The sequence below is a fragment of the Amblyomma maculatum genome, chromosome 1, assembly GCF_055883805.1.
Source record: "Amblyomma maculatum isolate TAMU_Amacu chromosome 1, ASM5588380v1, whole genome shotgun sequence".
NCBI classification, from domain to species: Eukaryota; Metazoa; Arthropoda; class Arachnida; order Ixodida; family Ixodidae; genus Amblyomma; species Amblyomma maculatum.
Genome location: NC_139344.1, coordinates 397,297,576 through 397,314,017, shown reverse-complemented (window position 1 = coordinate 397,314,017; position 16,442 = coordinate 397,297,576). Strand labels below are relative to the sequence as shown.

The 16,442-nt window shown below is 47.7% G+C and overlaps 1 protein-coding gene across 2 annotated transcripts in view; it reads left to right on the top strand.

Annotated features, from left to right (window-relative positions):
* LOC146208651 (uncharacterized) overlaps window positions 1–16,442 on the top strand; it is a 295,550-nt gene that overhangs the window by 101,904 nt on the left and 177,204 nt on the right. For both annotated transcript variants that reach the window (XM_084595733.1, XM_084595723.1), the window contains exons 2-4: window positions 10,278–10,412; window positions 11,280–11,342; window positions 12,246–12,355. In XM_084595733.1, the coding sequence (XP_084451859.1) occupies window positions 10,278–10,412; window positions 11,280–11,342; window positions 12,246–12,355 (308 nt within the window). The remainder of the gene's footprint in view (window positions 1–10,277; window positions 10,413–11,279; window positions 11,343–12,245; window positions 12,356–16,442) is intronic.

The following is a 16,442-nucleotide window of genomic DNA, read 5'->3' as shown; positions in this document are numbered from 1 at the left end:
CCGAACACCTGCGGCTGCGTCTCGATGGAGGAGAAACGAAGTGGCATCCGTGTGCTGTGCGATGTCATCGTTGTTGTCGTTGCGACTGTAGGAAGAAAGAAAAGAAAATGCACGGGCCTGCTACTGGCTCTGTAGCTGATGCACCTCCGCTGCCTCGTGCGAACAGAAGAGAAAATAGACAAGAAAGAAAAAGAAGAGGGAAAGAAAGACTCGCGTCGCAACAGCCGTCGTCCACCACCGAAGCGGTGGCGGGTGCAATGACGGCCTACAACTGATAAAAATTCGGTGGCAGGCTAGCCCTCGCGAGCCCCGTAGGGCCAGGAACAGTGTGCAGTGGTAAGACGCCCGACTACCGTGCCGGAGTACCCGGGTTCGAACCCGACCTCGGCGGCTGCGTTTCGGTGGAGGCGAAACGAAGAGGCGTCCGTGTGCTGTGCGATGTCAGCGCACGTTAAAGATCCCCAGGTGGTCTAAATTACTCTGTAGCCCTTCACCTGCTGTCTCCTCTTTCTCTCTTTCCACTTTCACTCCCACCTTCCTCCCTTTCCTTACGGCGCGGTTGAGGGGTCCGCTGAAAAACAAGTGAGACAGTTACCGCCCCTTTCCCTTCTTATAAATCAATCAATCAATCAATCAGTTTTTTTCACCATACTGTGTGATGTCAATGCACGTTAAAGATCCCCAGGTGGTCGAAATTACTCGGGAGCCCTCCACTACTGCACTCCTTTCTCTTTTTCCGCTTTCACGTACTGCCACTTTCCTCCTTTCCACTGCGGCGTGGTTTAGGTGTCCATAAAACGTTTGACACATACCGCGCCTTTCCTTTTCTGTGAACCAATTATTATTATTATTATTATTATTATTATTATTATTATTATTATTATTATTATTATTATTATTATTATTATTATTATTATTATTATTATTATTATTATTCTTTCCTTGTGGATTATTGGTTCAACTTTGTGGCAATGAAATATATATAATAAAGCTTAAGCACAATTTTTCCACAGAAAAACACGCACACTGCTCTCCGCTCTCGTAGTTCCTGTGGCATCAACGAAAACTTCGTGGAGAATGTGCGTGGAGAGTAGCGTCCGCGCATGAAGTTCTCGAGAACTTTGCCCGATTTGGTCCTTGCTTACCTTAATGGGAGGCCATCAAGAGTTCCGAGCACGCGTCCAGCTCACCCTCCTGCTGCCGCGAATGACTTCCGGTAACGGGAGGATGTTCCTACGCCTTGTTCGACGTGTGCTATCGACGCCGCTTCGCGACACCCTATATGCACATGCTATCTATACCGTTCGCCTTCGTAGGTCAGGAAGCATAATAATTAGGTCGACCGGTCGCCCTGCTTATAATTAACAAGCACTTTCTTAGCGGATGCACTGGTGGCGCTACGGTTCTTTGTCACTATGCCCCTCCTCGCCCAGGATACCCGCTCTAACTCCCTTTCCAATTTTCTGTTCGTTTTAGGCCATGTCCTCTTTCCCATGTATTCAATAACTTGGAGATACAGTATAGAAGCAATTGCAACGTCGTTCATCACGAATCAAATTCTATTTTCTGTTGTTTTGTTACTTTGGTTGTGTCAAGTATGGTCTCGTTCCCTTTAACCTGCTTTTTCGGGTCGACATTCGCTCTCTTTACCATATATATATATTCTCAGCTTTTTTAGGTAATTGACCCCAGGCGATGGGGAATACCTTTTAATCGGCGAACGTAAGCACAGCGCAGCGCAAGCATAAGGCGGAATATTGCAAAAACACGCTCGCAGGCTCACTTAGACCGTTTCAATGGGAACAGCTACTGTGAATCGGTACGCTTGTCGGATTCCCGTTGTCGGCCCGAGCCAGGAGGTTCCTAATGTCGACCGACCCCGCGAAAGGATGCCTGCATCGTTGGAGCGAAGGGTATACGATTGGTGAAGCCATTGGTTTGTAACACCGCCTGTTACACACACAAAAAAAAAGAAAGAAAAAGAAAAAAGAAAGAAGCACTCGGACTGAACGCGAAGGTTCAAAGACGATGTGCGATGTAGCATAACATGTTGAGGAAGAAGAATAATAAAAATGGGTGAAATGTTTCAACAACAGTCGCTGCAACGAGTACCTAGAACAACAATGTCGTCGTATAAGCCGTACAGTTGCTGGCGTTGCTAGCGCTCGGCGACCCTGCGGTTCGTAGCCATGGAAAGGATTCCGGAACCCCCATCGTTTTGATGGCTTCGCCACCGCGCTGCCGTTTCTGCTTCGTCTTACCACCGTTCGTGTAAGCTGTCACATGTGTTTTTTTTTTTTTCTTTTTTTCTTTTCTTCACGTTTCGTCAGCGCGCGCCTTGTTTTGCGGACTCGATGGACCGTATGGGGCATTACGGTGGTTCTAGTAAGGCCCATGGGACATCTTGAAGGCTTGCGAAGGAATACGCGGGATTCTTATAAAGTCTGTTGCGAGCCTTGCCTTGTATTCCGAGTGCGGTCGTCTTGAGAATGAAATGGATCTGGAAGAAGCAGCTATAAGGAGCGAGCGTTTCGTGTGCGTTACGTTTTGTTCGTTTGTATACATCCTATTTTGCTGGAACTTTGCCGGAATGTGCGCCGGTCCTTTTGAGCAAAAACGCGTTTTTCTTTTTAATTTTATCATGTGGTCGTGGTTGGTTGGAGTATTATAGACGTGGTGCCCGAGGTTACAATGGCCAGTAAGATGTCGAACTGCACTGCAGTACTGCTTTTCATTCTCCGGACTCGTTCTCCAGAACATTGCTGTCACTCTGCTTCTGTATGACATATACCGTTATAAAAGTATTTTTTTTTTTGCGTTAGTTTGTTTGCTTTCCAGAAAGGTTCCTTCTGTTGCACGGGCATGTTGCAACATTTTCTCATAAGAAGACTCTTATCTTAATATTGAGCTTCAAGCTCCATCGACGCATACCCCCCCCCCCCCCCCCCCCCCCTTGCTATAAAACGATATTTTCTGCGCCACCGTCGTATTTCTTTTACTGTATAAAAAAAAACAACAACATTTACACGCAAGTGATCTTATATAAATATTGTGCATATTCCGTCCGGCTTAATAGGCCACTTTGAAGACTGTCATGTTTGTGTCGATAACATTTGTTGATTGCTGCAGTAATGCGGCTTTGCCGCAGGTTTGAGCGCTGGCTGGTTCCGCATAGTCACCACTGTTTACGCGTCCGCGTGAATAAATTACTACATCCTATGGAACTGAACTGCGCACTGACTCCTGATTAGCGTAATGTAACGTGTCAAAGTACACCTTAGGTTTTAATAAACCGTAATCCATAGTTTCCAACTCGGACACATGAATTCCTGAATGCAAGGAACCCTTGTGGCGTAGTTCGAAAGATAAACAGTGTGGTTATCTAGCAGTCATTTTTTTAACCCTCATTGATTGCTCTCCAACATCCAACCCGGCAGTTTTCCCGCTTTTTACCCACGCTTTACTGGGTTTGTCCACGCATTTATTTTAGCTTCGACGTCCTGGCTGGACATTGGACTTGGGAGTAATTAAAGGTTATTGCAAAGCGCGATATGGCGTGTGATCGCCATATCGCGATCACATGCCGCCATGGATGCCTTCCAAACATTCAAAATTGCCGGGCAGGACGTTGACTACACAAGGCATGCGCGCCCGCGAAGTTGCAGATTTTATTGCACGTTGCGTTCCACCAGTTTTGCAAGAGACAACAATTGCGTCAATTGACACAGTTACCTGTTGGACACATGCGTAACCCAAGGCTGCTAGAGCGTTCATTTGATACCGCTGATATCTCGGCGTATGTTTGTGCGTGCACACAAATCCCTTTGGTTCAGTCATGCGAAAGATACAAATCATCCTGTAAAAGAAATCTCAGCCTTGACTAACAGTGGTTAGCGAATACCGCGGCCCCTCCATTCGTCGTGACAGTTCGCTCGCTTCTGCTTGCCTCTTAAGAAAACAATAAAGAAAAATTCCCGCGCTTAGCATTCGGCAAGACCAAGTTCATGAGGCGTCAGCCGCAGCGTCTAGGAAAGTAAATGGGAAAGTAGTGAAAGGCAATCTTCCTGGCTGTTTCTTTCTATGTTTTCCATGTCTGCGATTGCGGTTCTAAGTCTAGCAGGACGCATAAGGAACAAAAATACAAAAACAAAACGCCGTGGGAAATGACTGAAGGTAGGCACGTAATCCCCTGATCGCTCATCTTCACGCCTTACTTATGCTGATGCGGTCCCTCCCTGGAGCGGCGGAATAAACATTCATAGCAACCAACTTAACCGATCGCGCTCGGCTTCTCCAATCGCAAACCGCGCACATAGACACACACGCAAGCACACACTGCGCCGAGCTTGTTTCTGCTGGACGCTATTTTGGAAACCACGGCTGACGTCGGCTAGCCGAGATTCGCACCCAACGTCGACCCGCCGAAGCGTTCGCCGCTGCCGTGTCTCACCGGGTCGCTGGCGGCGAGAGCCCTGTCGCCCGACGCGCGTAATGTATTCGTTTCCCCCCTTTTTTCGCCGATAACGCAACAGGGCGAGCGGCGGTGGCTCGTCGCGTTCTTTTGCTGGCAGAAGCGATGAAAGCAGCTGGCGAGCAGCTGCCCCGATCGGCCGTGAAAAAGAGCGTCGTCTCCTCCGCCCCGGGTGCCACCGCTCAGGGTGGTGCCTCATTCACTTACACGTCGCAACTGGTTTTGCTATAGGGAGGCAGCGCAAAAATAGTGAAGGAAGGCGGTTCGGGCGGGTTGGAGAAAAGCCATATAACAGCTATAGCGACGTCCGGAGCCAGATGTCTTTGGTGCGGATATATATACACGCGATTGCAACAGTGTGGGCACGTTGTCGTCGCTGGCGACGCTGGCGACGCCGACCCCTTTGAGTCTTTGGCAGCCGCATTCGGACAGGCGAGGGACGTGCCAATTTCACCCTTGGCATCGCGCTATACTGCCCGAGACACAAGTGCATCCTGGCTGCATTGCGAAATGAGATGGCGAGGCGCGCGATTGCTTATTGACGGGTGATAGCGAGAGGGTGGCTGGTTGACCGGGGTCCCTTTTTTTTTTTTTTTTCCCCATTTCTTTATCGGAGCCTTTTCCGACGTCTCGATCACTGGAGCGAGCAGCAGCGAGGATGTGATTCAGGGGCTGACGAAAAACCTGTCGATAGCCGTTTATGGGTTTGCGCACTGCTCTGACGAAAGAGACGTTTGGCGTTGCGAAAGGGGGGGGGGGGGGGTACATTGCGATGGACGCGAGATTGAAAAAGGCGACGCTGTTCGCCCGTGTCTTCGTTCTGCTGAACCGAGAAAAGAAAAGAGGAGCGGTTGAGAGGAATCTCGAGAGGCATGATTCACAACGCGCCTTCTGCCAGCTGCTCGTTTTGTTCGAGCCGATAGGTTATCTGGGCTTGCTCTTCACGTATTTATTTTGTTCCCTATCAATTGGCATACACGTTTGCGCTTGTATTACTAAGCTATTATCTTCTGTCGGATGTTTGGAGGTGAAAGTGCAGTTTTTGCAGAAGTGTTTACGGCCGTGCTTTCGTTCTGTGCTTTATTATTTTTTCCTATGCTTAAAGAAGTATCGATTCTTCGTCTACATAGTCTGTTGGTGATCCTTGATAGTCAAAAAAAGCGAACACTTACGCTTGCAGAAATCTACATCTTCGCATGCACTTCGTTGCATACCGATCGTCGTCACAGTTTTCGTCGTCAGGACCAGCACCACTACTTATCACCACCATCATCATCATTATTATCAGTCAGGCTAAGTCACGCAGTCAAAGTGCCAGCCGTTATCTGTTCTACCTTGCCTGGCAATGTCTCCCGCAACCCCATTCCAGCGAACTTGATTTTCCCCTTATTGTCTGACCGAGCCTGTCGTAATCAGGCTGTTCCGGCTTACCGTGATCTGTTACACCTTGCCTGGAATCATGTGCCTCCTGTCATCCTATATCAGAGATCTTACGTTTCCTTTCTGACCGCATGAGCTTCTCCCAATCAGGCTAAGTCACTGCAGGCAAGAGGCCAGCCCTAACCCATTTCACCTGACTACTACATATTGCTTCCAGCGATCTTAGTTTTCCTTTCTGTCCGCCCGAGCCTCTCTCGACTTAGAATACGTTTACCTTCTCTTGATGTCCACTCCACTCTGCGAGAGCGACGGTCGTGCTCTAAAAGGCCAATCGTTATCCCTACCGCGTTTGCTCAACACCTGTGACTTCCAGCTACTGTGTCAAGGACCGCGGCATCCAGTTCGGGCAGCGGCTGCCGCATTTATGTATAGTTGCAGTGCAAAATCTCCCGTGTGCTATGCGATGTTAGTTCGTGTTAATAAACTCCAGGTGGCTCGAAATTACTTCGGATGCCGTCGGTTACACGGCCTCTCCATCCGTATCGTGCACCTTTGGGCCATGGAAAACCTTGCTTGCCAAAAATACAGGCATTTCTAGTATACCAGACGGCTGTTTTTGCGTTTTCAGCGTCAGACCAGCGTCTGATGTCCATTTCTACTCGCGAGCATGAAGTCGAAGATGCTAGTGTAAAGCCTGGCCAGTTCTTACAGTGAGCCCCGAGATATGCTCGTGTTTGCTCTTTAAGTGCCCTGACATTCCGAGCAATGTTCGCACGATACGTTAGAGTTCACTCATTCTTGGCGCTCCCAACGGGAACCGGAGAGTCCGCCACGATGATTGAGACTGCAACAGGAGCCACCGGTGTCGCATGTGCGGCGCGGTGACAACGGGAAGGGAAGCGCCGAAGTCAGGCGGCGACCGGAGCCCTGGCGCTATGGGAAGCTGCGGCAGCCGCTGTGGCGACCTTCATCACCCGCTGTCGCGCGCGCAGGAAGGTGAGGGAGGTGGACGTGGCGGATAGAAAAGAAATAAGGAACCCAGGAACGGGAAAGGCGGCGAAAATTCGCGTGAGGGTGCGTGAACGCCAGGCCATGATGCCGCGCCGGATCCGGTGTAGTAGCGCGCGCACCGCCTTGGCTGAGGGATTGCAACAGCCAGCGCGAAAGTGTGGCTGGGCACTGACATATTGCCGTCATATATCAACGTCTTTCTCTCCGCCTTCTCTGCGTGTCGTCCGACACCCCGTGTGGTGCTTGTTCACTTACTTACGCGCCAGCCTCTCCTCCCCCATACTCGCGCCCTCTCCTCTCTTACCTTAGGCTGCCCCTTGCCCCCTCCTCCCTCTCTGTCTCTCCTCTTCGTTGTTCGGAACCCCTTCGGACTCTCTCCCGGGATCATTCGTTCTTGTCGCACAGCTCGCAAGGCCTTGCCCATCCGAAGGGAGAGAGACAGGCAGTCTGAAGAAAATGGAGTGGTGTACGGGCTAGAGAGCGAGGGGGTAACAAGAAGACAAAAAAAAAAAAAAAAAAAGGACGTGTACACACCCTAACCTTTCACTTATCAGCGCTCCTACACGGGTTGCAATCGATAGAGCCGCGGTTCGAATGCTGTGGGGCGACTGGTTGCGAGATGCGGCTCCTCGCTATTGTACCTCCAGATTTCTCTTTCTGCCCTTCGTGCTCGCGGACAGCTAGCTTTGCCGTCCAGGAGATGAAGGGCACTGTGAGGAATTTCAATTGGGAACCTGCGTTTCTATTGCCACATTTATTGTGTTCGGTCTTCGTTTCACGTCTTTGTCTCGAATTTCTTCATTGAAGAGCAATGTTAGTGGCCTGCTCATTCGTGTCTTTGTTCGGCTCTATTTCACATGTCATTCAGCCCGCTTCGAGACCGACGTGTGCATGCGGGGCAGCGGGACCGGCAAAACATTTTCTATGACTGCAGCGAGGTGCAGCCGTCTCGAATCCAAAGTATTTGCGAAGCCTTTCTTTGTACTAGCGCAACACAATGACGCGCAAGAGTTAGTTTTGTTGAATAAGAACAAAAACGCGAGATTTGACGAAGAACGGCAGGGGAGAACCGAGTCCCTTGGCTCTGTTGCAGCTTTCTATTTGCTCCTCTCTCTCTTGCCTCGTTTTCTTTGTGTTGCTATTTTTTTAGTAGCAGAAAAGCCCTGTTGATGTCCGCCATCTCTACCGGCGCAAATTCTCCCCGAGACGAAACGACCCCTAAGTGAAGAGAATAGAAAGTGCCAGACGGAAATTGAAATTTATAACCGAGCGCACGTAGGTACGTCCGCCGCGTTCCAGAGCTATCTGTAGCAAGAAGAAAGGGTAATACTCGGTCAACGATTTCTCTTACGGCGCACACTTTTTGTTCGAGACAGAGCAGATCGACTTTCTCTCGATCTCTCTTTTTTTTTCCTTTCAACATCCCCCTCCCCCGCCTCTCTCCGTTCGTCCTCCATTCGGCTTTTCTAGGATTTGGATTGAACCCGAGAAACACTCTTTCTTCGTCCGCGTATAGTTCATTTGGAGAGCGAGGCGCGTTCAACGTCCTACATTTTGTTCTCTCTCAAGTTACTGCTTCTTACGTGGAGCGATCTTTCTTGGCCTGCGCAGACTCGCTTGTGCTGTGCGAAGGGCTTAATGTCTCGCAATCTTTTCTTTATTTTTCGTTTTTGCTACGTCTGGCCATCGCCGTAGCTGGCCGTAATTGTGTTGTACGGAAGAGTCTTGGCGAACTTCTGAGGCAATTGAAAGTAGCCTCTGGAGTGCCGCAGCCGTCGCCGCTGCCGCCCGGCTCCGAAAGCGCATTCGACGCGAGCAGCCGGTGGCGCTCCGCCGAGTTAGGCTTCTCCTCTCGAACAGTCTTATTGAGGGAAAGATGACTCTGCAGTTGCGAGCTGCGCTTCAGGGCGGCGTTGAATTTCCAGCTGTTAAATGCAGGCCCGACATAGTTCTTTATAGATTCGGGTTTTATTGCCGTCTGTTTTCGTTGTTTTTTTTTTTATGACCTGCTTAATTTTTGTTATCACTTTTGTGTTTGAACTGATTTCTCCTGCTATCTTTCCGTTTCGGCTTTTTGCGCTTGGTTGTTATAAGACTATGAGAGCCAAACAGCAAAGGAAAAGTGTTGGTAACGTTATGGATAGAGTTAATATAGTAACATCATAGTTTATTGAGGTATATTCCTGAATTCGTATTTTTAATGACTTCGTAGTCGACGGAATGCGTCGACTCTCCGCGACTTATGTTGAGTTGGCGTACATTTGGCAAGAAAAGGCCGGTTATTGGCAAATATAAATCTGAGATTTTAGTGTCTGTTTACTGGCTCACATTCAAGGTTCAAATGGATGTAGATGCGTGATTGTCTTTGATCTCCTTATTTTTTAACTCGAATGTATGCTGCCTTGCATGATTATTAAGGAAAGCAAAAATATCTGGCTAGTTGTTCGTCTACAAATGCCTGATATACGCGAAGCGGGGCCTGTCTTTAATAACAGACGGCTTGCCTTCTGCACTATTTCAGGATATGCATAATAGGTCATGTGGCTTCGCCGGCGATGTCCGCTCAGGAGCGCCATGTATTCGGAGTGGTGGCGTTTATGCAAGATACAGTCTTTGTCAGAAGTAATCAGGCGATGGGAAGAATTTTCTAAAGGCTGAGGATGAGATTTTGTTATACCATCGGTAGATTTGTTATTTAGATTTGCATAACGGACCACATATTATTACCTAGAGGCAAATCCTCTGGAACCTATACTTTTGACAGAGGCTTCATGTTCTCTACCTTCTTCGTAGAAATGCTGTGTACCAAAATAAGGCAATTTGGTCGTTATAATTTCTCTTTCCTCGTTACTGTCTCCTTTGAGGGCATATGGGTTCAGCGAAATCGAAGCGTCGATTACGATATCGGAACAGTGCAAAGAAGACGCCGCGAAAAGAGGTTCACACGCAGGACTATGTCACAACACTAGCGAAACAGTGTCTTGTCTATAGCTTCTTTTTTTTTTTTTTTTTTTTTTTTAGCCCACGTTTCCGCGCTTCTCTGATAATATTCACCCAACTTGTGCAAGCTTTCACTCTGACCACAATGGTTACAGTTGCTTGCGAAGTTAACCAGCTGTTCGTGCCTATAGTAGCTGCTTTCTGGAAGCCATTTTGTCAGCCTTTTTTGACTGAAAAGACTCGCTGTTTCCTCGTAGGACTTTCTTTACGAGCAATTCATTCAGTCGACTTCGTCTTTTGTAAACAATTGCTACAGGAACTTTGAATCCGAGCTTTGTAGCAAGAAGTCGAGGAAACGGCCCGTATTTTAAGCTCCTATACTTGGCAACGCGCCTGCCTTCCGGAACCTAAGTGCCGTGTTTAAAAAAAAAAATGTCGTCTTTTTTTTTTTTTTTTTTTTTTCGCGTCTGCACAGGATGGCAGCCGTGGTGACCTGGACGGGCTGGCGAGGCGCTACGCGGAGGAACTGCGGACGCACTTTCAGGACGTCCTCGAGAGACTGGAAGAACTCCGGAAGCGCAGAGTCGCGGCCGACTTCTCGCAGCATCCGGTACGCTTTCTTTCCAGCCTCTCTTCTTCTACTGCGCGCTTTGGATCCTGCTCGTCGTCGCGCTGGGCCTTCGCATCGAGGAATCACTTGCCTCGCTGAATCAGAAAAACAAAAACAAGAGACTCAACGAGGTTTAAAACTGGCATTGTCTCGTTTATAGGGTTTAGGATGGCACAGAGGGTGCTTCGGTAGTCACTTCAAAAGCAGCCGGACGTCCACGGTGTAGTCCACAATAGTAATCCGCATGGAAAGCCAGCGTTCCCAGATCCTTTTTGTTTTTTTTTTTTTTGTTTTTTTGTTTTTTAACGTACACGGTTGTTTCAGTTGTGCAGGATGTGCTGTCGACGTTGAGTCTGGCGCCTGTTTATACACCTGCATTTATTTTTTACGGTTTGCGTTTTGTGTGCGCGCACTCCTCGTTAAGTACAAAGGCGTTAATTGTTTTGATATTCACACTGTAATCTTTTTTTTTCTTTTTTTTTTTAGGCTTGCAGGAATGGCATCCTTACTGATTCTGTTAGCTCACACTAATCCTTACGTGCTATCGCTATTTTTTTTTGTGTGTTTGCTGTTTGACACAAAAAGACGATTCGCTTTCTTTTTTTTTTTTTTTTCAAAGGTGGGTAATTGACTTCGTATTCGTTTTTAACTTTAATTGACGCTTATTCTGGACTCAGAACAACACTGTTGTTAACGCTAATCATTCTGACTACGAGAAGTGGCTGCAATTATCCTAATGTGCTAGCTATGCCTTGAAAAGATATGAAAGATAGCAGAGCTCGAGAAAGCTAGAAAAGCTACGTTACCATTTTCATTTTGCTTTTTTTGATATTTGTTTTTCGCTGTTCTCCTTCTTCTTTGTTTCAGGATGATATTACCAATAATTTGGGCTATAGGGCGCCTCGGTATTACAGACCTGGCAAATACATGGTAACGCATTCTTTGTTTTTGTTTCGTAGTTGTAGTCTTAGTCTGTAGCTGTAGACACACATGTTTCGTTGATTGTAGGTGTGGGGAAAATGTTGAGGGGGGGGGGGGGCTTAACCTTGCGAAAAAAAAAAAAAAAGAAAGTTATTGCGAATGAAAAAGCTGGGAGATTTCTTTGGATTCACGTGTGTCCGTTATGCTTCACAAGTCATAATTGTGGCCCTTTTAGCCATCGATTCATCGATTAACAGGTTTCCATGTCCGGTTTCCATATAGCCGCGCGGTTTCCATATAGCCGCGCACTCTCGATGAGCGATGCCCTCCCTATTCGGCTGCGAGCCACCTAAAGTAGCTGCATTATTCGTATCAGTATTTTTTCTTTTGCGTTTTTATATGTTCGAAAGCTGGGCCAATTTGCCCGCTTTTCTTGCTAGCTCCGCTGAAAACAAAACTTCCGCTTTCACAGTTCTTTTTTTTTTAACGTGTATCTCGAACTTTGATTTTTAGCATTTTTGGTGACCTCCAAATTTTTCGGCTGGGTATCCGCTCAGTTTGGAACACCCATTCCGTTGTCTTCGCGTGCGTTATAAGCTCTTGGGGGGACGTGAGTGTCACTTTGCAAATGCCATGTCTTAGGGTGCGTGGTGGACGCCCAGTGCTGCAACGATCATGAAACAGTAAACATGGAACAGCCGCTTTCTTGACTTCAGAGTGCCATTCTCGCCGAGTTTATTTATTCACGCAAAATAATCACTATATAGCTCGCTCTCTTTCTCTTTAGTGATTGCTGGAGGTCTCAATGAGAGCGGTCGATAGCTGTAGTAGTGTTTATTTTGTGCCATTTTGTGACAGTTGATTAATTAGGTAACCAGAAACTCGTGTGTGTCGTAAACTGTTTTTGTGCAGCCGTCAAGCTGCGTAAACGACCCGGACGACGGCTGCGGAGCAGTGGATCCCTACGGCGTGTACGGGGTGCGACTGGGCGCCTTCGTGGACAGTGCCGGATCCCCGCAGAGGTCAGTGCGATAACTATTTTCCCCAGGCGTCAACGACCGTGGACAATTGCACGCATTGAGCATGTAATAATGCGCACTTTACAGTTTTCTTTGTGTGCTCGTGATTGCTAGTGCTAGTTTTCATTTCTTTTTTTTTTTTTTTTTGCTCGTTGTCAATAAAACGCTTTGTTTATTATAATTGTTTTGAGCAAGTGTCAGCTTCTGTTGTCTAAACAAGCCATTTCTTCTTTATATATAATGTATAACAGGCATAAACATATCATACATGGCAGGATAGGTTTTGACCGTACCTAGATATTAAGTAAATGCACGCACCAACGCGATTCATGTTCGCAACTAGTTCTTATGAATTGCCTTTGGTGCCGAAATACTTTGTTGGGCGAGTCGGTAAACATCCATTGTTAATATAAACAGCACGAACAGGAAGACACAGGACAAGATAAAAGGAAACCTTGGAGTAAAGGCTGAGGCTGAGTTGTGAGGCGGCGCTTGTCCTGTGGCTTCCTTTTATCTTGTCATGTGTCTTCCTGTTCGCGCTGTTTATATTAACAATGTCTTTGGTGCGTGTTTTATTACCTACAAATAAAGGGTACACCTTTTGCTAGGCCTTGTTCGCGATGCAATATAATAAGGTGTGAACGAGTTATTTTATTTTATTTTTTTTGTCTTACATGAGTTTGCTATAAAATGCAAGTGGATATCTTCGCATCACAGTCATTTTTTTTTTGTAATGTTCATTTTCCTCAGCGTCGGGTTTTTCCATGCCTATAAATCGGGTTCGCGATGTTGTTTTAGTTTATACCACTTGCTTTTCATTTTTCTGTTTCTATTGATAACGTTTTTCTTTAGTAATTTCCTTTGGACCCTTACTTTGGTGAATTTTCGCTTTTCTTACCTTAATCACTGTGTGGGGATATTTTAACACGATAATTATCGAAATTATTTTATCCAAGAGTTTCCCTTTTGTAGAAACTCTATAATAAATTAAAGATAAAGAAATCACCGTTGCTTACCCGTACTCAGCAAGACGCGGGCCACAGCGAAAACGTTGCTACCACTACAGCTTTTCAGTGTTGGTATTCCTTTTTTTTTTTTTTTTTAGCCAAACGAATGGCAACGTCGTGAATAATTCAGCGTGCGTAAATGTCCTCCCTGCTAATATAACGTCATATAACGTCACCCACAACGTCACGAGTCCCGTGACTAATCCTGTTGTATTGCAAATATTTACTATAAATAGCTGTCAGTGTGAAAATAATACGCGAACACACTCGAATGCTTGATTAGATCAGCTAAACATCAAATTCAGTATCGTTAAATGGTTGGTTAGCAGCAAGAAAAATATTTGTTGACTGTCCGTGGCGTTTTTATTACGCCCATGCATCTCGCACCCTATGCCATAATACCATACGCCCTAATTGTTCGACAGCGCTCTAAAGCGGCAGCCGGCTATATGTATAAGCAAGCCTTAGAAGCTGAGTCGCTGTCGCCAGCCTGTGTGCGCGTTTGCTATTTATGGCACGAACGAGCGGAGTGATATCAACGCCGCGTACGATAAAAAAGCAAAACTGGAGCAGCTGCGCTCGTGGAGGCGCTGGAGCATGTCCTTCGGTCTCTGCCTATTGGCCTCGTGATTGGGCTATTTGGTCTCCTGGGCAACGGCTGTTGCTCGGCGTCGTTCGTTCCGTCGAGCCGAGCTATATACCGGGCCGTAGAGCCTGACTGGCCAGCTAGGTTGTGTTTTGTTCGATCAGCTAGGTTGTTGTTGTTTCGATTTTGTTTTTATCTCGTCGCGTTGTGCCCCGTCTCGTTGGCTCTCATTGAGACGTATGCTTCGCTTATAAAGGCGCTCCCCGGAAGAGGCACTAATGGAGTGGGCCCGAATTAATGAATCACGTCCAGCACCATCCTACACGCCTCCCACGCCCCCTCGTGTCTGGAGGCCCGCAGTTGGCCCCGGACTTGTAGAAGAGTGGCGTCTCCTTTTCTTCGCTCGTCTCGCTCTACCTTGGGCTCCTCTTGTTCGAGTTTCTCCCTCGTTAATTACCGACCACTGCGCTGGCTGGAGTTGGCTTCGCCTTTGTTTACTCCGCTCGCGATTAGGCACGAACGTGATCCGCTGGCTCCCGATCGGCACGCTTGAACGCCACTTTGGGATCCGTGTTTGTGCGTGCGAGCAAGAGAGGAGGAGGCCCAAGAGTACCGGTGTGTAAAGGCTGCGCAGCCTCCTGTGTGTGTGGAGACGAGGCAACTTGACCTTATCGACTCTATGTTTCAGACCCTTTCGAGAGAGTCTGCCGCTTCGGCCTTCTCGTATATAGTTTCTCTATATAGTTCTATAAAGTTTATCGTGTATGTGCCAAGGTGGAACGGTCTTGCAGACGCCATTTCTCAGTGGTGTGCCGGTCGGTTCGGGCGTGATAGCTAACAGGAGGTCCAGGTGGTAGTGGAATACCATTGACCCGAGCGCTTTCGGGGTGATAAGGTATGGCACGCTTATAAGGGGAGGAGGAAGTGGAGCAGCAGTTGATAAATGCCTTGATTGTCTAGATGCATATTACGCAATGTGCTCTGGAAGCGGACTGTAAGTGGCGCGTGCAACGGACAGCGTTTGCTGAGCTGGGATATCTTTCCGCTGGCGTGTATAGGTGGACGGAAATTCAAACCTGGACACGAGCATGTAGGTTTTATTTAATTGGCTATTGTGCGTGTCTCTCTCCCTCGCTGTCATCCACTCAAATATGCTCTTAATTAACGGACGCGGTAGTTCAATATTGTGTAGTTTGCCATCCGTGTGTAATGTACTCAAGTTGCTTTTAATTCATAGACTGAGCGAGGAAAGTTTCTCAAATAATGCCCGCCTCGAACCAATGGCGTCCAGTTATCGCCGTAGGTGGCGACCAACCATCTTGTGCATCCTAGCGCGGACGACGTATGTGAGGTGAATCCCTGCCGGTCGGTCGCCGCCTCTTCCCGAATCCCAGTGATAGCGCGATGCCCAGTGCGCGCAAGGTTACGCGCCCTCCTCACGTGAAGAGGGATGTTTTTGCCGCAGTACTCCAATGTTCTGCGGCGTAGCGCGCGCGATTCATTCGTTCCGCGCCGGGTTAATAAAAATGTACGCAGGTTTTGTGGCGACGGCTCTACTGCCCTTTTCTTTGTGTACACGCCTTTGGTACTCTCTTTCTTGACGTCAGCTGTAGCATTCTTTCGTTTCATTCGGCGAGTTCGGGTGGTCGGCAGTACCTTAAAAAAATAAAAGGTAAAGAAAATGGAAAATATTTTTTCTGCTGTCCTGCCGAAGTTATTTCAGTTGAACGCGACACGCAAGTTTCTCTAGGGGACCGTGTATATTCGCGTTTATTATTATTATTTTTTTTTTTTTTTTGTCGTGACAGTTTGACAGCGAAGGTTAGCCGTCTTTGAGATTGCGAAAGCTTGAAAGATATTACCCTCTATAAAGCCGCGCGGTTCTTAATTGGCTTAGCTTGGTCGGTCGCTGGCGCAACCGCGCTGACGACGCACCGGTCGGAGGCACTCGTCAGACAGATTAAAGCGTTGGGAAATTCAAGCATCTGTCGCATTTTGATCGCACTGGGACCTCGGCTGGCGCACTGAGCTTAGTGACCCGGTAGAAGCGGAAGCAGCAGGAACAGAGCGAACACGTCTGGCATAGTTTACCAAGTTGGGAAACCTTTAAAAAAAAAAAAAAAAGTAATGGGCAGGAGGTGGAGAGGGCGCAGTATATTGCTTGTTTCGCGCTTTGTTGTTCCCTGAGTTGCAGCTTCTCCCCAAATTGCCTGTGGGTTTTGCGTTTTATACTCCGGTAAAGCGACGGGGGAGCAAGATGGGAAGGGACTACATTTTTCCTTTGGTTCGCAGAACGAGTATTTAGACAGCAGCCGGCCATACGTTCCCGCTTGCGCCACTGGCGACATCGTCTTGTTCCTAGACACACGTTAGCCTGCAAGCTGACGTCCAAGTCGCGCCAGGTTGCGCAGTCACTGGGCTCTATCGCAGGCGCGCGGTGGCAAAGCACAAGGTGGCAGTTGTTGAAGAGCAGTGCGTGCTGCGCAGTGAAGTGCCT